The 24,697-nt window shown below is 42.9% G+C and overlaps 1 protein-coding gene across 1 annotated transcript in view; it reads right to left on the reverse strand.

The window, feature by feature from the left end:
• bys (Bystin) overlaps positions 1-24,697 on the reverse strand; it is a 77,099-nt gene that overhangs the window by 13,249 nt on the left and 39,153 nt on the right. The window contains exons 8-9 of the mRNA XM_068358868.1: positions 20,573-20,781; positions 15,790-15,940 (exon numbers count right to left, since the gene is read on the reverse strand). Coding sequence (XP_068214969.1) covers positions 15,790-15,940; positions 20,573-20,781 — 360 coding nt within the window. The remainder of the gene's footprint in view (positions 1-15,789; positions 15,941-20,572; positions 20,782-24,697) is intronic.

Raw genomic sequence — 24,697 nt, forward strand, 5'->3', positions numbered from 1 at the left:
CACGGGTTCTCGTACAAGGTTTCGCACTCGAAAGGGTGGAAAGATTTGAGTATCAAGTTCTTGCCTGACTTCGTAGCCAAAACGCAGAACCCAGAGTCCTGGGTTTCAGACAATCCAGGGGATTTATTGCTATGCCCAGTCAGGGCAGTTAGGAAATACCTGGAAAGGACAGCCAGACTTCGCCCCGGGATTAAGTGCCTGTTTGTCTCCTCAGGCCCGGTAAAGAAGGCAGTGTCCAGGAACACCATCTCCTTCTGGTTGTGTCAAGTCATAAAGAGAGCCTATGACAGTGACGGATCCTCAGTGCCGGGCAGACCGCGCCCCCATAATATTAGAGGTCTGAGCACGTCAATAGCCTTCGATAAGAACATGGCGGTGGGCCAGATCCTGAAGGCGGGTACATGGTCCAGGCAGTCCACGTTTACGGCCCACTACCTGAAGGACTGTACAAGGAAGTCTCTGGACTCCTCCGTCGGCCCTGTCATTTCCGCGCTCCAACAGGTTTAAGGTTGAAGCACCCTGGGAAGCCTGTGGGAAGTAATTCCAAGCGACACAAGTTCTTTCCTTATTATTCCCCCTTATTCCTGCTTCCCCTCTATTCCCTTTTACCTTTCCTCCTCCCATGTGAGAATCATTCATTGGAGACTCCCACGTCCGGGGATTTTTTTACAGAGGTGAGTTACTTAGACACTAGATAGTTTTTGTGTAGTTCTCCCAGAGTCTCCTATCCCATTTGATTGTCAGCAGAACCTATCCTCCTATCTAGGTTCAATCACTTAATATCCAGCAGGTCTCTCGGTCTGTAAGGCCACCCCCGCCTCCTAAGGTGTAAGTCTCTTAAGAAAGTAGTTCGAGGCAAGTACTCCGTGTTTGAACAAATCACAAATTTTAAGTAATTTGTATTTTTCCCAACAGTACTTACCTCGAACAACTTTTGGGTTATTGCCAGCCCATCCTTCCCCGAGTGTCTTACAGGAGTTCGATCCCATAATTATCAAAAGCTTACTGGTGACCGAAACCTAGATCCATGCTATTTCACGCTGACCCGGATCGCCTCAGGGCGAATATCCATCCACCACAGAGAAACCCACTATAGAAAACGGAGATAGGGGAAACTAGACAAAATTCTGGTCAGTTGGAAGGAGAATCCCAGATACTCCTGAGAAAGTAGTTCGAGGTAAGTACTGTTAGGAAAAATACAAATTACTTAAAGTTTGTGATTTTTCAGCTCAAATGACCAATTAAAAGGATTGCAGTTAACAGCTTTACACCTACATGCTCTTTTAGACAGCAAGCCTCTTCTACAAGCTCCTCCTCTCAATGCCCTTCTTTTTGTAGACCCTCCTTGCAACTCCAGACACTATGCTTCTACATGAGCTTCTTCCTTTGGACTCCCCTGATGACCATACTTCGCACGCTAGACGCAGCACAATGACAGGGCTTCTCCTGTCCCTGCTCCTCATTGACAAGGAACCTCATCATTGCTAGCACCTTCCAGGTGTACTTCTCCAACAGGAAACTCTACCTCTCTTCGTCGCATATGCCCATTGCGCACTTGAGACACCTGTCAGAGATGTGTCTCGGTCTTTTTCTCCTCATGACCTGTATTATCAAGGGTGTTCTTCACCTCACCATGCCTCGACAAAGTTAAGCTCTTCAAGGCGTTTGCCACTTCACAGGCGCTTGTCTTCTTTATGCGTAGTAGTAAAATACTCTTTATACCCTTCCTCAGGGGATAACAATTGTTCCCCTTGCAGACTTCATGGTCGTTTCAAGCATTCTACTATTAAATTGTTCATGTCAGGCAAGAGGATTGCATTTGGACTTCATCAAGAACTTTTGAAGTGTTTTTCACCTGGTCGTCGCAGCAGCTCGTCACCAGATTGCCACAGGCGTCCTACTCCTAAAGAGGCAAGTTGGAGCAAGAGAGCTTGCTCAAACTTATCTTCACCTGACACGTCTTCACAATTGGGCAAGTGGAGAACCATTCTTTTGTCAGCATTTGACATCCTTTGGAGGATCAACCCTGATTCACCGGTAAGGACCAGTCTCCAGCTAATATGAGGCATATTACAAGCATGTTCTCATCTCAAGACCCATCACCTTAGCAAGAATCTCTGCAGTACCACTTCTAAGCAAGATTAGAATCATCTGAGCAGGAGAACCTGTTTTCTTCCCCGACAGTCACCATAAAGCTGAATTCCAGAAGGCGTAGTATAGGTAGGGCTCCAGTTACACCCCTTAGGCTTAGAGGCAATACCTGCGTTCGGACCCACGGGGATCCCTCTTGCCCAGAGATTTCATTGATGAATGACTAGTGTTTATCCTTCCTTCCAAGGAGCAGAGGATGGACATTCGGCCTGATAATCTCTCTCAGGAAGGCTTCGCCGCTGGTGCCCGCAGGAAGGAAACTAAGGATTGGAAGACCGTCCCGGTTTCTAGGCTATTAAAACCAAGACTGTTTTGACAACCGCAGATTATCAGGAGGCTGGACAATGACACTACGATTGGCACCTCCACCTCCCTTAAATGTTTAGAAAGTAAATAAGTAAAAAATATGAGATTAGGATCAGGTATGTATGCAATATACACAGACAGTACCTGATCTTGGAATAGGAGCACCACTCCTTACTGGAATTGGGCACCCAGACAGTACAAACCAAGCAAAGAAGGTAAAGTGATCCTCAAATGTCACATGAAGACAACCTAGTAATATTCCCTCTGGCCAAGTCTTAACAAAAGTCTCATATGGCATGATGAAAACCATCAAGAAACACGGTTTATCATTGGTAGAAAAGAAATCATGGAACTTGAAATTACAAACAATCTCTTGGCATATTTCATAGATGTTAAGGACAAAGAAGTGAATACAGCACTATTCCTCTGCAATTAGCAATAATGAACAATTGAAGGGGGATGATGTCCATAGAATGCTTTTACACGATGAGTGATTATTGGCCAAACCTGTCATTAAAACATTTTTCAGTGAGGATAGAGCATTTGGTTAGTAAGAATTGCCTAAAGAAACAGAACTATGTAAGAGGATATTCCATGCCCTGGGTGACGAGGTAACTTCACCAGAGAGTATGAATATAATATTTACAGCAAGATCTTCATGATGTAATATGATATTTTAATTATAAAATAAATTTTTGAATATACTTACCCGGTGAATATATAATAGCTGCTGCTCCAGCGGCTCGACAGAAAACACACACAAAAACTTGCGAGCGATCGCTATGAAGGTTGCGGGTGTGCCCACCAGCGCCAACTATCGGCCAGATACCGCATATACATGTAAACAGACCCAATTTTTCTCATCCCGCTGGGTCTCTATCGGGGAGGAAGGAGGGGGCCTTTAATTTATATATTCACCGGGTAAGTATATTCAAAAATTTATTTTATAATTAAAATATCATTTTTAAATATTTAACTTAGCCGGTGAATATATAATAGCTGATTCACACCCATGGTGGTGGGTAGAGACCAGAGTTAATTAAGTTTACAGCGTATATGCTTAGAGTTTTTGACAGTTATATCATATAGTACAGCGGCATAGCAGACCAATTGTTCAAATTGGTCTAAAAGCACCAAAATTGGCACACATGTAGATTAATATATTCTAAACATTTTTGGATATGGAGGCATTCAAGATTAGCCCTTAGGAAGATATGGCGGCCATTGTTCAAAATGGCCGCCATTTAACATTAGCGTCATTACATAGACTTCATTATGTGTCGTTAGTTTGGTGCTAGATGGGCCAAAATTCCCTTTTTTTACATCAGAATTAACATCAATAAATGTTTAACAGATATTTAGATGAATCTTCTCAAAAATGGCCCCCAAACTGGCCGCCATTTTGTGGAAAAAGTGGACATTTGATGAAGATTTCAATACTCAATGACATAATACCTCTAATAACCAGTACCTGATTTCAGGAACACACTTTAATTGCTCAAGTTGCTTTTTTATTTCAAATTGCTGGCAAAATTGCTAGTCAAAATAATACACAGAGTACGGGAAGTTTACAGTATGGTCAGATTGTAGTTATATAGTCGACCAAAAGCCCAGTCTCTAGGCACAGTACTTGTGTAATCCTGCAGTACATACATGTAATACAATAACGTAGATTTTGCCACACTATGTTAATTATGATTCCGAACTTTTCAAATCTGGTCACCAGAATTATGAATGTCTACAGATCATAATGTTGGTTAGCAAGTTTTCTGTCCCAATCTACTGGCATTCGCCTTCACAGAAACATAGACCAGTGCATTGCAGTGAAGCGTTCTTGCACTTGCAGCGGTTTTTGCAGCCTTTCTTGCATCCGCAAGACACCAGCTCATAGCAGGCCTTGGATGCCTCAGGGAGTGTGGTCCAGAGTGGTGTGTAGAGCCCATCATCACTCCGATGCCAGCCCCAGTCTGTTGGTGGAGGGAGCACGGGCGTTGGTACCAATGCCTGGCCCCAGACATGACCACCCTGAAGGGCAGATCTCTTCACATGCTGCTCCAGAGCAGCGTAGGTTGGCGGGATGTTCTGAACAGAGTTCGTCTTTGCAAAGAGCTGCTTTCTCGCCTTGTTGACGTCCTTGCATTTGCTTGTGCGGTCATACAGGAGTATGACAAACCTCTCGATGACATGCATTGTATCCTCTTGGATGCTTGTGGGTGCATTTGCCAGACTCAGCAGGGCATCAGTGAGTTCTGGCAGCGTGTTCCATGTTGCCCAGGCAGATTTCTTCCCATGTCCGACGAAGGCTGACACAGTATCACACCCTGTGATGGCATGAAACATTGGAAGAGCACATGCCTTCTCTGGACCAAGGGAGGAAGCTATTTCATGGGCTGCAATGTAGCAGTAGTTCTTGCCTGTCCCAAAGGCTACCCAGAGTTCGTCTCCAGCTGGTAGTTTCTGGACTACCATCACTGCTAGGACCACGACGTCACTGTCTACTGTTCGAACCTGTATCTGGTGGTGACCATGTTGTGCAGCATGTGCTACATGTAGCATCATGCGGGTGTCTGCCTCTTCTTGGTTGCATGGTGCGAGTGAGTTGACATCCTCTTGCTGTGGAACACAGATCACCTGCTCCCCATCAGTGACGACCAGTTCCTTGCCTTCTTCTTGAAAGGACTCTGCAAGCATGGTGGAGAGGTAGCTGAAGAGCTCCACTTTGTTGCTATCAACTCGCAGGAAACTTTGCCAATTTCCTGGTATGACTGCTGAGTCGACAACACGCCGACGTACTCCCTTTCCACGCTGTTCTCTGGTTGATGCCTTCAGGGAATCTGCTCTGTAGCTGTCCCACACAAGGTCAAGACGTGATACATGTTGGAAACGTTGTACAACGTATGGGATGAACACTTGCTGTGCATATTCCTCGAACGTGTTGGCAGTACCCGGCTTCAACATCTGTACGATTACTGCTCCATCGAGGACAACAGCAGTGACAGTAGGAGCTTCAAACTGAGGCTCAGCATGGCCTTCAAGGCACACCAGCAAGTCACTCTTGCTCCCTAGGTACAGTCTCCCTCCGTCAGATAAAGCTGGAGGGCATTGCTGATTTTCATGCCTGAAGAACTCTTCTAGATTCCCATCACGGGTCTGGCAGCCGATATATAATCGTGCGAAGAGCGCAACATCATTCTTCAGAGATTTGACCTGTTCTTTTCCTTTGGGTATATTGGGTCCTCTCTTGGTCGCAAACAGTGGTAGCTTGTTCCGGTGGATTGCCACCTCAATGGACTTGGTTCTGTCCACGATGCATTCCTTTGAGAATGCTTCAAACTGGTCTTGGCCAATCTGCTTGGCGTTACGGACTGTTTCTATGACTGCAGGGTCTGCGATCTCCTTTGTGTCGAGCACCAGCAAGTCCTGACTGTCCTCCTCGAAAGGGTTGCCCAGCTCTTCAATGACGGCCACGAGTGAGCGCACATCTCTGGCAAAAGTGTTCTGCACACTTGGTGTCTCTTCGTGGTGACGTGTCTCCTCTTGATCGTGTGGATGCAGATTGAAGTCGTCAAATTCCACAATCACTCTAGCAACCTCCGGTCCGGCAACCATCCAGCGCCTCAGTGCAGTTGGATTGTCTGTGAGGCCGATGGCTCCTCCATCACCCTTGACATACGCGTTGTTCTGCTCATGTCCTTGGTCAAGAGGGATTGCTGAAAAGATCCTCTTGGTCTTCTGGACTGTGAAGTGTCCCTTGCTAAACTCTGTGAAGACGTCTGGATGTTTGTTTGCCAGTTCTGCCATGTCCCGTAGATGCACTGGTATCCATCGGGCATAGTTCGTGTGGTCTAGTGCGAAGAACCACGGAGCCAGTTCTGTCAGAGCATCCACGTACATGCTAAAATTGGCTTCTCTCAGAGATCGCACATAGATCAGAGTGGACAGCTCCAGTGCCAAGACTGTTGACCAGTACTGAAACTGCGGATAACTCTGTTCTCTCTGACTGCACCAGTCTTCGAAGCTTTCAGGGTGCTCATCATCTTTTGTATTGGTGGTGCTGTACTTGTCATAGGCACGCCGTTGGAGATTATACAACGCAGCCGCTGTGACTTGGTGTGCTCTTCTGGTGCGTGTGACGTGAGCTGCTCGAAGAAATGAGTCTGCTATTCCTTCAGTTGTGATCTCTGCTTGTACCAGTGCTTGGGTCCACCCACTTCCCTGCAACCAGTCACCCAGGGTCTTCAGTGCCGTCATCTCAATATGCAACCCCCCAAACATCACCACCAGTTGGTCTTCTCCATATGTGTTTGGCCACTTCCACTGGATCTGTTTTGCTAGAGTGAATAGTGGCTGGTCGCAAGTCAGAACTGGAGTTTGGCCTGGGTTGAGATGTTTAACTGCACTCCTGACTACATCAATAGAGTGTCTGATCATTGCCACAGTGTGAGCACTCTCCTGGAACAAGGGAAGCAGGGACGTTGGTGTGATGACTGGTTGCTTTGGATCTTGGTGCCTTGCATGGTATGCAGCCCATGATGTGTTTTCACAGGCCTCAACATCATCTTTGAGAACACTTCTCGTGTTCTCCAGCCACATATACTCATCTTCTATGTGCTGCTCACAGTTGTGGCGTCTAAGAGAGGTCACAGAAGTAGCTGGGATCATTTGCCATTTGACAGAAGAAGCAACAGGACGTACATCCGTGTAATATTCTGGTAGAGGCTCAACCGTCTTTGATCCAGTATCACGCCCAGTGAGAGCAATGCTACGATCCACTCCCTCATCTGCACACGTTGGGTGTTGAAAAAGCGAGATTCCTGTTCCATGGAATGAATTCTTGGCTGTGGTGGCACTTGGGTTGTGGTCAATGTTGTCCACAGCCGCAGTTGTGAACACATTGCTACGCAGGGTAGGCGGGCAGACCACTTCCTCTATGCGGTACAGCTGACACACGCTGTTTCCCATCTGGGCAGAAAGACGTAGGACTCTGTCATATGAGATGCTTAGGCCCAGAGAGAAGAGCTTGTCCACAAGTCCTCTCTTGCGTGTTTCAGCATACAGCATCAGCCCAACATAGGTTGGAAGAGGAGTTTCTTGAGACGTACTGTGTCTGACAGCTGGAGGCTCCTGTGTCTTGGTTGCTCCCTGCTTCCGACTTTGCTTGACACTGTTGAACTTGAGAAGCTGCGCAATGGAAAGAGCTGCTTGTGTTGAAGAGGAATGGCTTTGATTCTTGATGGTGGGGCCATCCAGCACCATATTTACCATTGCAACTAGTACGTTTGGCAGAGAGTCCTCCTGACAGCCGCCCGGGAATGATCCACGGAATTGGTAAGTGTCTTCAAATATATATCGACGAACTATCTGTGCAGCACGCGCAAGGTGAACTGCCTCAGTGTCACAGTCTTGCTCGCAGGCTTTGCCTAGCGCTTCACCAATGTCTTCATCAAACGCTAGTAAAACATCTCGGCCTTTGCTGTGGGATCTCAGGCCTGGTATCTGGGCTAACAGGCGCTCTTTCAGTCTTGTGCTATTAACTTTCTGGCACAAAACAACCCCGAGCTGTTCCATTCTTGTTGTGTATAGCTTTACAAGTTCTGCGAGTCTGAAGACTGGGGTGGTGCCCTCTTCTAGGTGGGTTTCCTCGATATACAGGACCAGTTCAGCCAGTACGATTCTTGACATTACACCTTCATGGTCAGTTTTCTGCTCGGCTTCTACAGTGGTCTTTGCACGATAGTAAAGAGCCAACAAACACTTGGAATGGTACTTGGCCTCCAGAGCCACCATATCACCCATGCTGAGCCTGGCTATGAGTTCATTGTCCCCAACTTGCGCTGCACACTTCCGTACGCGTGTGTCCACCTGGAAGGTTGTTACTTCATGTAGGGTCTCTGTGCCAGACTTTCCACAGAAAAAGCAGGAGGTGCCGCTGGTAGTGGCTTCTGAAGAGTGTGTTCTGGCGCGCTTGGCCTGGACATTGTCAGTACTATCAAATGCTGAGCTGCTTGCGATGCGTCTCTTCTCTGCTCTTCGTAGCATTGTGTTATTGTATTTGAGCATACATGTTTTATGCCACTTGGCCTGGTGGGCAACCATTGTCGCCTCAACACCTTGTCCTTCATCTAGTCTCTGTAACTGAACAGTTCTTGGCAGTTCTCCGAGTTCATCAAATTTGACCAAGTTTGCAGCCATTGTCGTGTATCCACTCCCAGGGTCTCGGCGTTTAGACAGTACTGGGCAGACAAGTGACTCTGTTGTCTCCTCTTGACATACAAGACACAGCTTCCAGTTTGTCTCAGGAGGTGTTGTGGGAGTACGTTGCTCAAAAGTATCGACCAGTTGGAACTTCTTTGCCATGGCTGCAGTCTGGAACAACGCGTCTCTGATGTCAGGTGGTGCTGCTGCTGCCTCACCTGCAAAGACACAAAACACCACCATGTTACCACAAGTTACTACTACAAGCACCATGACTATCAACACTATACTATTACTGCAGCCGCCGTCACTGCCACCAACGCTGCCGCTGCAAAGTAAAATTCATTTTCTTGTGAAATGGTAGCCAAATTATTTGGTAAGCACAGAAGTATGTGTAATTGTACAATACTTATCACCTCTAGCACACTTATCACCTTTAGCATCCACAAAAAGACAAATTATGGTACATATTCAATGACGCTAACGGTAAATAGCGGCCATTTTGAAAAATGGCCGCCAAATGTGCTACGGGGAGAATCTTGAATGCCTCCATATCCAAAATTGTTCAGAATGTATTAATCCACATGTGTGCCAATTTTGGTGCTTTTAGAACAATTTGAACAATTGGTTTCATATTTCTTACTATGCCGCTGGGCTAATAACAAAACCCAAATATATAAAGGTACCTGGTAAGGAAGTTGACTTAGACGATTACTCTGCCTTATTAGTCTGTCTTCCTCACGAAGCCCAGCGATCCTCTTAGGATGCTGAAAGATTCCCAGGAGCTGAAGTATTAAGGGCTGCAACCCATACAACAGGACCTCATCAAACCCCTAATCTGGGCGCTCTCAAGAAATGACTTTGACCACCCGCCAAATCAACCAGGATGCGAAAGGCTTCTTAGCCTTCCGTACAACCCAAAAAACAATATTAAAAACATTTCAAGAGACAGATTAAAAAGGATATTGGAATTAGGGTAATGTAGTGGTAGAACCCTCACCCACTACTGCACTCGCTGCAACGAATGGACCCAGTGTGTAGCAGTCCTCGTAAAGAGTCTGGACATCTTTTAAGTAAAATGACGCGAACACTGACTTGCTTCTCCAAAAAGTCGCGTCCATAATACTTTGCAGAGATTTATTTTGCTTGAAGGCCACGGAGGTTGCTATAGCTCTAACTTCGTGCGTCTTAACCTTAAGCAAACATCGGTCTTTCTCATTCAAGTGAGAATGAGCTTCTCGTATTAAAAATCTGATAAAATATGACAAAGCATTCTTTGACATAGGCAATGATGGTTTCTTAACTGAGCACCATAATGCCTCAGATTTACCTCGTAATGACTTAGTACGAGCTAAATAGAACTTAAAGAGCTCTAACAGGACATAATACTCTTTCCAGTTCGTTGCCTACGATCTCTGATAAGCAAGGAATATCAAAAGATTTAGGCCAAGGACGAGAAGGCAGTTAATTTTTGGCCAGGAAACAAAGTTGAAGTGAACAAGTGGCTTTTTCTGTAGAAAAGCCGATGTTCTTACTGAAGGCATGAAGTTCACTGACCCTTTTAGCCGAAGCCAAGCACACTAGGAAAAGTGTCTTGAGGGTGAGATCCTTCAGGGAGGCTGAATGTAATGGCTCAAACCTGTCTGACATGAGGAACCTTAGGACCACGTCTAAGTTCCATCCAGGAGTTGCCAAACGACGTTCCTTAGAGGTCTCGAAAGACTTAAGGAGATCTTGGAGATCTTTATTGTTGGAAAGATCTAAGCCTCTATGTCGAAAGACCGAAGCCAACATGCTCCTGTAGCCCTTAATCGTGGGAGCTGAAAGGGAGCGAACCTTTCTCAGATGTAAAAGAAAATCTGCGATTTGGGCTACAGAGGTACTGGACGAGGACACAGATACTGACTTGCACCAGTCTCGAAAGACTTCCCACTTCGACTGGTATACTCTAATGGTAGAAGCTCTCCTCGCTCTTGCAATCGCACTGGCTGCCTCCTTCGAAAAGCCTCGAGCTCTTGAGAGTCTTTCGATAGTCTGAAGGAAGTCAGACGAAGAGCGGGGAGGCTTTGATGGACATTCTTTACGTGGGGCTGACGTAACAGATCTACCCTTAGAGGAAGACTTCTTGGAAAGTCTACCAGCCATTGAAGTACCTCGGTGAACCACTCTCTCGCGGGCCAGAGGGTAGCAACCAACGTCAACCTTGTCCCTTCGTGAGAGGCGAACTTCTGCAGTACCTTGTTGACTATCTTGAATGGTGGGAATGCATATAAGTCCAGAAGAGACCAATCCAGTAGAAACGCATCTATGTGGATTGCTTCTGTATCTAGGACTGGAGAGCAATAGATTGGTAACCTTTTGGTCAACGAGGAGGCAAAGAGGTCTATGGTGGGTTGACCCCAAGTAGCCCAAAGACTCTTGCCCACGTCCTTGTGGAGGGTCCATTCCGTGGGTATCACCTGACCCCTCCGACTGAGACAGTCTGCCAAGACGTTCAAGTCCCCCTGGATGAATCTCGTCAACAGGGAGATGCCTCGATTTCTTGACCATAAGAGAAGGTCCCTTGCGATCTCGAGCAGCGTGAAGGAGTGTGTGCCTCCTTGCTTGGAGATGTACGCCAAAGCTGTGGTGTTGTCTGAGTTGACCTCTACCACTTAGTTTCGAAGAAGCTTTCGAATATCATTAAGGCCAAGTGGACTGCTAATAGCTCCTTGCCGTTGATGTGCATGCTCTTCTGACTTGAGGTCCACAGATCCGAGCATTCCCGACCGTCCAGGGTCGCACCCCAACCCAAATCCGACGCGTCTGAGAACAACACGTGGTTTGGGTTCTTGACTGCTAGGGATAGTCCCTCTCTCAGACTGATATTGCTGTCCCACCATTTCAGGCATGCCTTTACTGGTTCGGAGACTGGGAATGATACCGTCTCTAACGTCTTGTCCTAGTTCCAGTGAGAGGCTAGATGGAACCGGAGAGGCAGAAGGTGTAGTCTCCCTAGTGAGACAAACTGCTCCAGGGATGAGAGAGTCCCTACGAGACTGTTCCAACTCCTGACTGAACAAACGTTTTCTTTTCAGCATTAGTTGGACTTCGAGCAGGGCTTGTTCTATTCGGTGGCAGACGGAAAAGCCCGAAAAAACTGGACTGCGAATCTCCATCCCCAAATATAGAATAATCTGGGATGGGATCAGTTGGGACTTTTAGGTTGACCAAAAGTCCCAACTCCCTGGCCAGACTCAACGTCCAATGTAGATCCTGCAGACAGCGAAGACTGGACGATGCTCTGAGAAGCCAGTCGTCCAAGTACAGGGAGGCTCGGATCCCCGATAGATGGAGGGATTTTGCCACATTCCTCATGAGCCTCGTAAACACGAGAGGAGCAGGACTGAGGCCAGAGCACAGGGCTCGAAACTGGTACCCCACAATCCTGTAAACAAACCTCAGAAACGGTTGGGAATCCGGGTGTATAGGAATGTGGAAGTATGCCTCCTGAAGGTCGAGAGAGACCATCCAGTCGCCTTCCATTAATGCTGTCAAGACAGCCTGGTAGACTTCATCGTGAAGTTTGTCTTGACAATGAACACATTGAGCGCACTTGCCTCTTACGTACTCCTGCAGTGAACATGGCTGCCAGATCATTGGAGCCATCCCTGAGGGACTTGTTCCTGCAGAGAACGTGGCTGTCAGATCATTGGAGCCATCCCTGAAAGCCTTGTTTATGCATGACATAATTGTACAGCAAAACTTCAAACGCTCGAAAAAAACTCCTAACAGGAGATGGTCTAGCTCTGAAGTCGACCATAAAATCTCGGAGCGTCTCATGGCCAGGCGCCAGGGAGAGTCTATGAGGTTTGAGAAGTCTATCTGGGCAGAGGCAGGAACTCCCAAGCCGAGAACTTCTCCCGTGTCATATCAGACTCTCGCTCTATAAGCCAGCTTAAAAGTAGGGAAAGCAAAGGCTGTCTCCCCCAACCTCCTCCTGGTGATAAACCAGTCGCCTAGCAAACGTAAAGCTCTCTTAGAAGAGCTAGAGAGCACTAGCTTATAAAACAACGGCTTCGAAGTAGCTAAGCCTAGTGTAAAGTCTGACGTTTAGGCGAACGAGGAGCAGCAGTTACAAAAAGATCCGGACAAAGATCCTTAAAAATCAGCATGATTTATTTAAAGTCCATAGAGGGCTGAGCAGCTTTAGGCTCCTCTCCGTCTGACAGAGTCCTCAAGGGAATATCAGTAAGAGGGGGAACAGCAACTTCCTCATCTGAAGGAACCTTGTCCGACAATAGCCGAGTCTCAAGCAAGGGAGAGACCTGCCGTGGTGGCAATGCTTGACAAACAGAGTCCACACGCAAAGGAGCAACAGTAGCAGTCAAGGACGCTATGTCATGTAACTGCTTAAAGGACTGACCAGCAACAACCAACAGGTGCGGGAGGACGCTCGACATCAACTCGAGACTGCCTTGACTGAGCAGTCAAAACAACTCTTGACTGCGGTGCTTGACGCTCAACGTCAAAACAAGTCAACTTCGCTGGTTGGCGAACGTCCTGAACGTCAACAAGAGCATGCGGCAGCGGCTGAACGTCCACAAGCGGCTGAAAGTCAACACTGGACTGCATCGAGTGAGGATCTACAAAACGTGACTGACGTGACTTTGTAACGTCAACGTCAACAGGACGAGCAAAGGTTCGTTTGGGCAGCTGACGGCCAGGATCTCGATCAGCTAAGCGGCGAGGATCATCGTGAACCTGCTCAGCAGAATAGTCCTCCATAAGAGAGGCAAGCTTATTCTGCATGTCTTGCCGTACAACCCATTTAGGATCAACGGGAATGGTTGCGGTAAGAGACGAGGGTAACGTCTGTGACTGCAAAACCTTGCCTACAAAAAGACTCTCGGAGCCTGTGTTACGCTTTTGTTTAGGCGGCGAGCAGTCTTCCGATGACTGCATAGGGTCAGAGCTGTCCTAATAGTTAAAACCAGGACGCTGGACCTGTCCTGAAAGGACTGACTTTCGCTTAAAGGGCCTCGAAACCTTGTTCCACGGTTTCTTATGCGAAAAGCCTTCGGATGACGAGGAGAAAATCGTCTCGCTCGTCTTATGGTAGGGGCGGTGTTGATGAGACACGCCTGAAACCATAGAGGGAACGTCTGTTCGCTGATCAAGTCCTCTCGAACCCATAAGTCGTACGACATTACTTCTCCCCTGGGCTTGGGAGCTTGCAAGAGGTCTCGGACTAGGCGAACGACAGGCACGAACAGACGAACCCTCGGTCGCAACACTGATAACACTTTGCGCAATTATCACTTTATCACTACGATTTTCTGTTTTGCACTTATTTCACTGAAATCGAATTTTTTAACAATTCACATTAGGTATGAATAAAACTGATTTCTACCTGAAGCACGCAATTCTACCCTCATCAAAAGGTTATAATTGCGAAATCAGTCGTATAATGTAAGCACATTAATACAAGCAAAAAACAGTAAACATCTTTTAAGATAAAAAGATCAGTGGCTGGGAAGGAGACTAAACACTAGTTCATTCAAAACTACGTTTTCAATCTCTCACCGTACAGTGCCTTGGGACGAGAATAAAAACTAAAAACGTTTTATCCACTGACTCGAGAACAACGTTACTCGCTTGGGACGAGAATAAAGATCGGAACGTTCTCTCTCCTCTCTCTCTCTCCGTCTCTCTCTCTCTCTCTCTCTCTCGAGATTTCGCACCGAAGAGAAGAGCCCACTTACCTTTCGTCAATAAACAGGTTATTTGACCAAAGGAAAAAACTGAAAGGTTTTTCAATTAAAAAGTTCCTTTAAAATAGTATTTAAAACATTTAAGCTTTGAAAGAAGAATGAACAAAACGCCAGAATCGATTTACTCTTTCTGCAAAGTGAAACCGTGATATTCTCTCTCTCTATCGTAACGATAGAGCGCAAACTGCGTAGCATAAATAAACTAAACGTTAGTTCATCTTTGAAACAGTACGAAGACTATTCAAAGAAAATCTTTCATAAAATATCTACTAAAAAATATTCATTTAATAAGTTTTAAATCATTTGCTCTGTAAAAGTTATTTACGATTGAAAGGGCTCAACGTTGTTTAACTTCGGTTTCCAAGTTAGGACCGCCTACTCTCAGGAAAGGTCGCATATAAACAAATCATTAAAATTTATCTTGATGTTTATTATAAATGGAAAGCTAATCGAAGAGGCCTAATAAAGGCGGTTGAGATATAAAATATATAGAGGAAAATCTATAATTAATTTATAACGTGATAAGATAATTGCTAAAAGCCTAAAACACACTTCCGTACTAAGGGAAGGGTCGGCCATTTAAAAGTCAAAGAAAGTCCAAAAAACAATCCAAAGTCATCAAAAATTAAATCTATCCAAAAACGAGTTCAAGATTTAAGTTGAAGATAAAACACCTGCACTGCGAAAGCTCAAACCAAAAGGAAGTACTTCACCAAATATGTTGAGAAAACTCCAGGTTATACAGCGAGTATTGATACGTCTTGTCGTTAAGGCCGACAGAGAAAAAATTGGGTCTGTTTACATGTATATGCGGTATCTGGCCGATAGTTGGCGCTGGTGGGCACACCCGCAACCTTCATAGCGATCGCTCGCGAGTTTTTGTGTGTGTTTTCTGTCGAGCCGCTGGAGCAGCAGCTATTATATATTCACCGGCTAAGTTAAATATTTAAAAACATAATTTTAAATCTCAACACTTCTTTCAATCATTGCCAGCCACCTTTTGTATAACAACAAAACACTATTGTTACTAACTACTATCCCTGATATAGTGTATATGTATAGTATTATCACTTCCATAAAGCTTAATTAGCTAAGGTAAGAAGAGACACCACCTGTAAATGATCACTGTCTTAGCAAGGTCAACTCGTAAACCTGCCAGCTTGTTGCTTTAAGATATACAATACTGTATTGTATGTAGTTACAAGCTACAGTATATCAAATACTGTATTGAACTGTGAATACACTTTCAGTAGTATTTTTCAAAGAATGTATGATTACCCAAAGCCAATATATTTAAAACACTAATTAGTGTTTACAAAAGTTTTATGAAGCAAAATCATTCACTTAACCATCTTAATTCAATATGATAGCAAAATATACTGACCTCAGGAGTTATAGAATGATGTGTGTGAAATCTAACAACATCTAGAAGTGCCTGCTTCTGATCGGGACTCAAGTCTTCTTTGTAACGCTGAACAAAGGTCAACAAGGACTGGTGCCACAAGACTGGTAACTCACGCCGATCATTCTCAAACCTGAAGGAATTTAATTTGTTAGGGAAATAATGATCATTGAACAGACAATTAAAAAATGACTCAAATTTAATTTCATAAACATCTCTATTTTCTGAAGTCAATTCTACACCAAAATATAAAATATAGACACTAACTGCAATCTTCCACTATCTGTAAATTCATTTAGTCTATTCCTGAAATTAACTTATTACAATTAATAATAGTAACAAACTATAATCTCTTATAAAAGAGCTCAAAAAATGATCTCAAAGTAAATTTTATGCCTTTCAAACAACACGGTAACATGTACTAGTAACGATTAACTATTACCTTCTGAACTTTAGATTTCACCGATAAAATAAATGCTAATTACTACTATACAGACTAAATAGACCACAAGGTTAATATTCTTACTCTAATAAGGCTGATCCAGATTGTTTATTCTTATAGAACTTTCAATATACTACAACTATGTTGAGATCTCTGACTAAATTACCCTCCATTATTGGGCTGACTAAATTTCCTTCCAGAATTTGACTCCAGTACTTGATATAAAGTAAACCCTAGCCTATTGCGAGTGTTCCCTTCCATGCTCCCAAAACATTGCGATAGCTAAAAAAAACCCATTAAGTACAAACTGAAATCTACCGTATTTTTTTCTTTGATATTTTTTCATTCTTTTTATCTTTATAACAAATTACTATTTAAAGCTTTTATAACCCAAAAATAAATACTTAAAAAAACTAAAACATGAAAAATACACAACTTGTCTACCCCCAAAGTCGCAACATAAAGAGGAGTCCACGATATAGATTTACATGTACAGTATATTCATAGATCCACAATGTACTGAGGAATCAATAGGTAAATTGCAATATGGCGAGGAATTACTTTAAGTAAAAAACTGGAAAAATAATAAATTTTATATGAAATTTGCATTTTTCTAGTTACATTATATAAAACCTAGGATCTTTAAAATATGTCTAGATATACAAACCCTAAGTTCTTTAAAATATGTCTTCACCTGCCCGGCAATACCCATTGATTCATTAACAAGATACTTGCTTAAAGGCAAGTGGCAGTAGGTAGAAGCCCCACCTACCCTCCTATCACTGAACAGATACTTTTGTTCTTAGGCCCAGGACTGAGAGGGATGGCCGAGATACAATCACTTCTAAAATTATTTATTTTTTCCCACATATAAAACAGACCTTATATCCTATAAAACATGGATACTCTCAATGGTTGGAGGAAGTCCTTTAGAACATAACAGGAATGTTCTTTCCATATTATCCTTCTTGATCATGTACAGTAGCAAGGAAGGCGACTCAATCTTCAAACAGGTAATCATGTGACTAAAAGCTACCAGGCCTTGCCGAGTATGAGTTGGAAGTGATGTCAAACCAGACTTATCTTCATTGACCTTGATGTTTGTGGTGGTGCAGACCAGAATTTCTATCTCTTCAATTTAAAGTAAGTTTTTTAAGGTTAGCAAGAATAGGTTCTTTTTGCTGTTGATAGAGAATTTGTAATTCTACAACATTAGGTAGATGTGACTGAAACTGTAGCCCTGCCAATTACCACCACAAAAAGATTAAAACTTTCTTAATACGCCAATTTCTCTAAGGTAAACAATCTCACCTAGAATTCTAAATTAGTTTATTCAAATTACAGACACTGTCAATCCAAATATCAGGATGGTGATGAGACACTGTCCTTGACCTACTTACAATCATATTACATTGCCACAGTCAAATATGGTGCTCATCAAAAATTACTCTGCAATCTATTACTTAAATTCAATGGTGATGCTTAAAAAAAAAAGCCAACCAACACCATTCAGTTCAAGTTTGAAAACAGGGACTTCATGACTAAGTCATAGGCAGCATTAAACTAAAGACCAATAATATGAACTTCCCAGCAAAAATCAAAGGATTTCTGTACACCACTGGAAATTGTAAGAGGGCCTCCAAACCTTTGCAAATCCAAACTGCAATGTAGGGAACAGGTGATTATCATCAGCATATCTACCCAAGATGCTTTACCAAAGGATGTTTTAAAAACTTCAGATAATATAGCAGTTATGGAAATTGCGTGGTAATCTACACTGATAGAGCTGCCATAGGCATAATTACCTAACGAAGTAACAATATTAATTCTTCAAAAAGTATAAAAAGAACCTCTTTTTGCTAATTTTAAAAAGTAACAGACATGATAGGTGCCAAGAAATTAGCAGTATTTATAATAAAAAAAAAAAAAAAAAAAAATTTGGGTAACACCTCCATAAGCATCAGGTCCAGTAAAAGTTTTAATTTCAAGGGGGTTAATAGCTAGGCTAGTTAATTTAGCTTCAGGAAAAGAGGAATGTGGAAGATCGAGTTACTCATTCTACTAGTCAAACATCAGTCAAAACAGTTGCCCTTTCCTTTGGACAGTGAGTGCAAGAGGCATCTGCTTTAAGGAAAGGGAGAACTGTTGAGTCCACACCCAAAAGTGATGATTTGAGGATTTTTTATTTGTTTATAGCTGAAGCATAAACTTTGAGCAAAATCTCTAAGCCAAATCTGATCTGCTAACCTTCGAAAGATGATAAGACTTGTTTTTCCAAATAAGCATGTCTACAATCATCACTGAATCATGGATACACCTATCAATTATGTTGACTGAAGTTCCATTTCAGAGAACAACAGTCTCAACCCCTTTATATAATTGTGACCAATTCAAATCCAAAATTTTCTCAACGACATTCCAGACTGCTTGATATTTTATATATAAATTTATAACAAGTGTATGCTTCTTAATTAATGATGAGACCAAGTCATGATCATACGTCCCAACAAAAGGATCAGCCTTAATTGTTATGATATCCAGGGAATTAGTGTATACTGTACTATGTATTAACAAACATGCGATTACTTTCATGCATGATTTGCTCACTGCTTCATTCAGAAGCAAAGTCCAAAGTCATGGCGATAGGTAGGTAGGAGAAACAGAATTTAGCCACTTGCTGTGATGAGAATTAAAATCACCAACAAGCACAAAAGTCTTTATCATAAATAGTGGTAAGACGAGACAATAGGAGATAGAATCATCCAAGTCTGGATGATGAAAGATGGGACCAAATACGAGTTGTTATGCCTGCTACAAATAATTATGACCACCGCATCCATAGCAAGGAATATGAGAACCAGGATACTTCATTCTAATATACACCATCATTCCCCTTGCCCTTGGAATGACACCCCGTTTTAGAATTATTAGTTGCTTAACACTTGGAATGAGTACCTCGGACAGGTGCCTCTTTTGGGAAACCATATACTGTACTTGAATCAGTTCAAGTTTAAAATTGGTGCAAATTATTTTCTATTGGAGAGGCTGAAGGACTGAAGGACTGTAAATCCTTTTACAGTTCTTAGTCACTTATTCTTTTTTTTCCTTTTTTGTTAAAATTCCTTTTCCCGGTTTATTCTTTGCTGCCGTAGGTTTCTTTCATTGTTGGAGGGACAATAACTTTTAAGCATGACAGTACATCAGAAAGATGGAAGTCAAGGATGGGTCTGAGGAGATAAGAGTCACCACAGTAAGAACAGCAATGGCAGTAACAAGAATAAGGGACCTCTGCAAGAGCAGGAAGAAATGCCACTGAAAAGGCCCTCAGAAGAAGGCAGTAATTTTAAAATAGACAGTTCTCAAACAATGTTAAAGAAAACTCGCATATCCCTCATAACACCAAAGGGACCCCAGAAATGAATCAGAGACCAACAGGATATGGACATTTGAAAATACCCACTGAAAGTGAGTTGGATCTTATGTAAGAGAAGTAAAGTAGCAGGACAAGTGAGACATTACCCACCAAATGTTATGAAGCAAGCAAATACGAGGAGCAAACGTGAGTAGTAGTTTCAGCAAGTAAAGTCTATCAAACATGTGTAGTACACTCAGCAGGTGAAGTCTAGACTCAAGCAAAACTCGTTAGAAGGGTACAAACCCCTATTTCCTTACAAAAATAAAGAAACCTCTATGTTTCCTTAAAAATCTTGTAATTAGTACAAAAAGAGTAAAAAAGCCACAAACTAGCAAGATTTTACCTTCTTTGCCCCCAGCCCGTGACCGAATCTGCGAATGGTATATGACTATACACATATAAACAGAGATGTGTTAACAGGGAGAAAGGCGTAAAATATGAGGCACCATGGAAAGAGGATGCCTACCTTTACTCAGCTTTCTAATTTCTCCTCCAACTATCTTAACTAACCTCATGACTGAATCTGCTAGCTGCTAAAGAACCCTACCATACAAGGTAAAAATTTGCATTCTTGTAGGAATGATCAAGAATTAAGTGTATTCGGTTTATGAGAAAACATCAGAGGCTTGACAGCCTTTCTACCCATAATTGTGTAAATAGGCAGAATAAGAGATTTGTAAATCATACAAACACAAATTTAACCTACATACAAAGGATATTTGTAATTCTAAATATAACAAAAAGTCCATTGTAAATATCAAAACCAAAATCAAATTTCACAATTAGATTTTTAAAAGCATATGCAATAGGCATACCAATGAAGAGTTAATTTGCCATTTATAGTAAGCTTACTAAAAACTGATATTTACTAGAATTAAATGTAACAGGAATAATAAACTAACACTTACTTAATATAATGGTAAACGCAAGCATCAACTACTCTGTATGGCAAGGCATATTTTTTATCAAAGAATATTCTCAAGAAAATTGAGCTTGCACCACTATAGTCCATTTCAGCAATCTTTAAAATGGCAGCAGCCGAGTGAAGTATTGGTATGTGAATTTTGGAGATTACAGATCCGATGATGATGGCTTCTCTTAGTGTACAGTTGCCAGCCTGTAATAATAATAATACAATATAAAGGACTACAAAACTATAATATTAAATTTAAGCAATATTTTTAGAAAATACAAAACTATACACTAAATTTTGGTTATTACTTTGTTACCATGAGGAGATCATCCTAGGTTTATGAAAAAAATAAAAAACACTTATGGTTCAGGGAGGGTAGAGACTGCTTATTAATTTCAATTACTCTACTTTCATAATTACTTAAAACAAATTCTTAGGTTTACCCAGTGATAACAATCTAAACAGAATTTTATGCAAACATATGTCAATCAGTTTATGGATCTTTGTTGATCAATTGGTATCTTTTCCTTCAAGTGTATTTTTATAATCGTATCCCGGGTACCTCAATTCCTTAATTTTTTCTCGGGATGACAAACTCCACTTGTACATTACCTTGAATAATGTAACAAGACATCGATATTATTTAATCATTTTGTCTTTGGAAACCCACCCAGGAGGTAATCATCCCACCTTTCAAATGAGCAACAGAAAATTGAACCTTTACGAGAACTCCAAAAGATTAACAGAACATAGAAAATCTCTGAATTAGGCAATTGTTAATTTCAATTAAGTAAAAGTGAGTTGTGGTAAAAGATACTCATCTTAAAGAGATAAAATGAATTGAGATAAAAAAAAATTCAATACTATGCCCACAACAATGAAAAGACAACCATGTGCTTTTGTCTTGTCTCTAAAGATATCTCCAAGTGATCTCAAAGATCTATCAAACAGAGAAAGTTTCACTGAAGGGTTACTAGGGAGAGGAGGAGATTTTTAGAATATTTCCCAGGTGAGAACTGTGATATACAACTATGTGCTATAATCTTTTGTAGAATATAGGAGTTATATGAGTTATTTTAACTTCCATATGGTTTATATTTGTAGCTTAGCTTGTAATAATAATAATAATGATGACGTATCCAGACGTCACTGTCTGTATCAGCAGGCATGTTTGGATGTGTAACATCATCGCAGCGAAGGGGTCAAGAGACAGGTGGAACCTATACCTGTTACTTGGTTAGCTCTAGCTCGATATAATACCTCGACCCTTTAGCAGTCGAGATGTATATTCTATGGATCTCTAATGAAGCCAATAAGAAGAATGTACTTTGAGACTTCTTTCTTGGTTTTGCCAGTGTTAAGGCTGACACTCAGGCTCGAGATATTGAGTTCTATTCAGAGAGTACTACAGAGCCCTTATAGGACACGAAAACCTCTCGTCTTGATTACCACTGATGCTTTGCCTTGGGTGCAGATGAAGATCTCAAACCTGGGGTCGTGTCTCACTGGGTTCTAAGTTTTGGCCCCCAACTTGAAAAAGATTTCCTTCCAACCTTTGGCATGCGCCATTACATAAGAAAGACCATGCAACTTTCCTCCTCTCTTCGCCAAGCTAAGGCTAGGGGAGACAGTTTAAAGAGTCTGACTTGTGTGCTGACCTTCTCAAAAGCTCAAACAGGGTACATGTATGAGCCTTGAGAACAAAGATGAAATTCCACTCCGAGGGCCAGAGGGCGCAGGATGGACAAAACTTCTCGAGTCTCCTCACGAGTACATGTAGACAACTCACCTAAGGAGGAAAGATCTATGCCCTTCAGTCAGACCGTACTCAAGGCCTTTTACACCAGTAAAGGAAGAGTACTTCTTTCAGCAAATGAAGACGAGGAAATCTGAAAGGAGCCAACCAGATAAGTAACCCTTCAACAGCCAACCAGATAAGTAACCCTTCTACAATACCAATCGTGGAAGATTGCGCATATTGCCTGGAACACGCTTCCAGAGAACCATCGCAGGTATTCATACATCTGTTCACTACTTTGCAAAAAGCTTGTGGCTCAAGAGAAGCTGGATAGTCTCTAATTGTGAAGTGCAAGGAACTTCACAGATTGGTGGTATCTCTGAAGGTGCGGCTGAATGAGAAGTCTGGTCCACAGCAGTTCTCTTGGGACCTCAACTTTTAGCACTAAAAGACCAGGATACCATTCTGCATTTAGTTATCTGGGAGCAACAAATAATTACCCTGCCGCCGGGCATGATCACCACTTGACTAATCAGCTTCCAAATCACTCTGAACAGAGGAAAAGCATAGACATCCCATTGACCCCATGGTGTTGGAAGGCATCTTCAAACACTGTCCCTGGGACTGGAACCAGGAAACAAAAATAAGGGAGTTTCCTATTTAGCCATGTAGCATACACATCAATGCTCAGTGATCCCAACAAGGAAAGAAGACTCCACTATGCAAAGATATAGGGACCACACTGACCCCAAAACTTGCCCCCAGGTGAATGATTACCCAGAATGTACCTGGCATAATACATTACCCAGATGTGCATCGGCTTTGTCAACTTGCAAAGGGGGAGCAAAACCATGCCCCTTTGCTAGTTGATGTAGGCTACTATGTGATGTCGTTCCTCAACACTACCGTGTGCCTCAAACATTTTTGGAATGCTTGTAGAGCTACAAGCCCTTGCAAATCAACGATGTTGATATACAGATACTTTCTTCTACTGACCAAACACATGAAGTGACTAGGTTGCCAGGTACATGTACCACCCCTCCCTTGATGCATCGGATAAATGTTGCATATTTGGAAGTCATTAGTTGAGTGGGACCCCTCTGGTGAGGTTTACCTTATCCAGCTACCAGATAAGATCGATCGCCCCATGCCTCCAATCTCACTGGAAAATGATGGTTGAGAGATCCAGTGGGGGCACCAGTGTGAAACTGGCTTTTACAGTAATGAGTAAAGGTGCCAAAGAAGTCTCTGCCAGTGCCAAGATGGGAGTACAGTCTTGAACAGAAACAGTTGTGGCCTCTCTAAGTTTGCTGGTGCAATCAATTGATGGAAAGACTTATATGCTGATGTGTATCACCATGCCCCAATACTTAACCTCTACTTGGGTATGAGATTTGACTTCCTATTTTTCACAATGAATAAAAGGTGAGAAGCCAATCTAGGTTCTATACCACAGGATTAGCCAATTAACAGACATATCCCACCACTTGGGTCTATGCTGCCACCAGTTAACCTCTGGGGAGCAGAACACAGTCCAAAACACTTGGTCTTGAACTGGTACAGAATAAGAGGTTGCAGGCAGTCATGCTAGGGAGCCAGAGACGGTCGATGCAGCCTTTTTTTACTCCTGACCCCCCGGCATGACCGCGCTTGATGGTTTGTCTGCAGACTCCCTTGATAAGCTAGAACACTTGAAATAGATCGCGACCATAGACAATGAAGCTCCTTCAAGAGAAGAAACCACACAACTGGGCTCAAACAGTTAACACAACACTGGAAAGCAGCAAGCACATTCACTAGTTATAAAACACATAGGGGCTGGGTCCAAGAAACAGTTAGGGAGGGGAGCCTTGGGCCCCGGGATCATAGGGGCAGAGGCAACACGCACAGGTTTGAGCAGCATTGAAGCAATTGGGACTAGTGATAAGTATCGGGCTAGACGCAGAAGTTTTAACAGCCCCCGGGCTTTCTTATGCCCAATTTTAGGCTTTGGCAATACAAGTGGAGTGGGAGAAACCAAATGAGTTGTTTTAACAAGAACCACAACTCTGGGGAACACTGTCACAGGGGAAGCATCCGGCACACTCAATGGCACTCACAACACACGACATAAGGATAGCCAAACCTTCCTTAGGTAAAGCTCATAGGCGGCGGTCTGCGCAACAAGAGAATTTCCAGTGCCTGCTGGAGTATGACAATCACTGGGGGAAGTCCACACTTCATCAAAGCCTGAAATACTTACTGACACAGGATCTGAGATCTCCACATAACTAAACATATATGGTCACTTTCACTAATTCGAACACTAGTCGACTTTCTGAATGAAAGCCTTTGGTAAGGTCTTAACAGTACATCAATACTTGCCGAGGCTAAAAAATTAAG

The sequence above is a fragment of the Palaemon carinicauda genome, chromosome 35 (assembly GCF_036898095.1).
Source record: "Palaemon carinicauda isolate YSFRI2023 chromosome 35, ASM3689809v2, whole genome shotgun sequence".
Classification (NCBI taxonomy): Eukaryota; Metazoa; Arthropoda; class Malacostraca; order Decapoda; family Palaemonidae; genus Palaemon; species Palaemon carinicauda.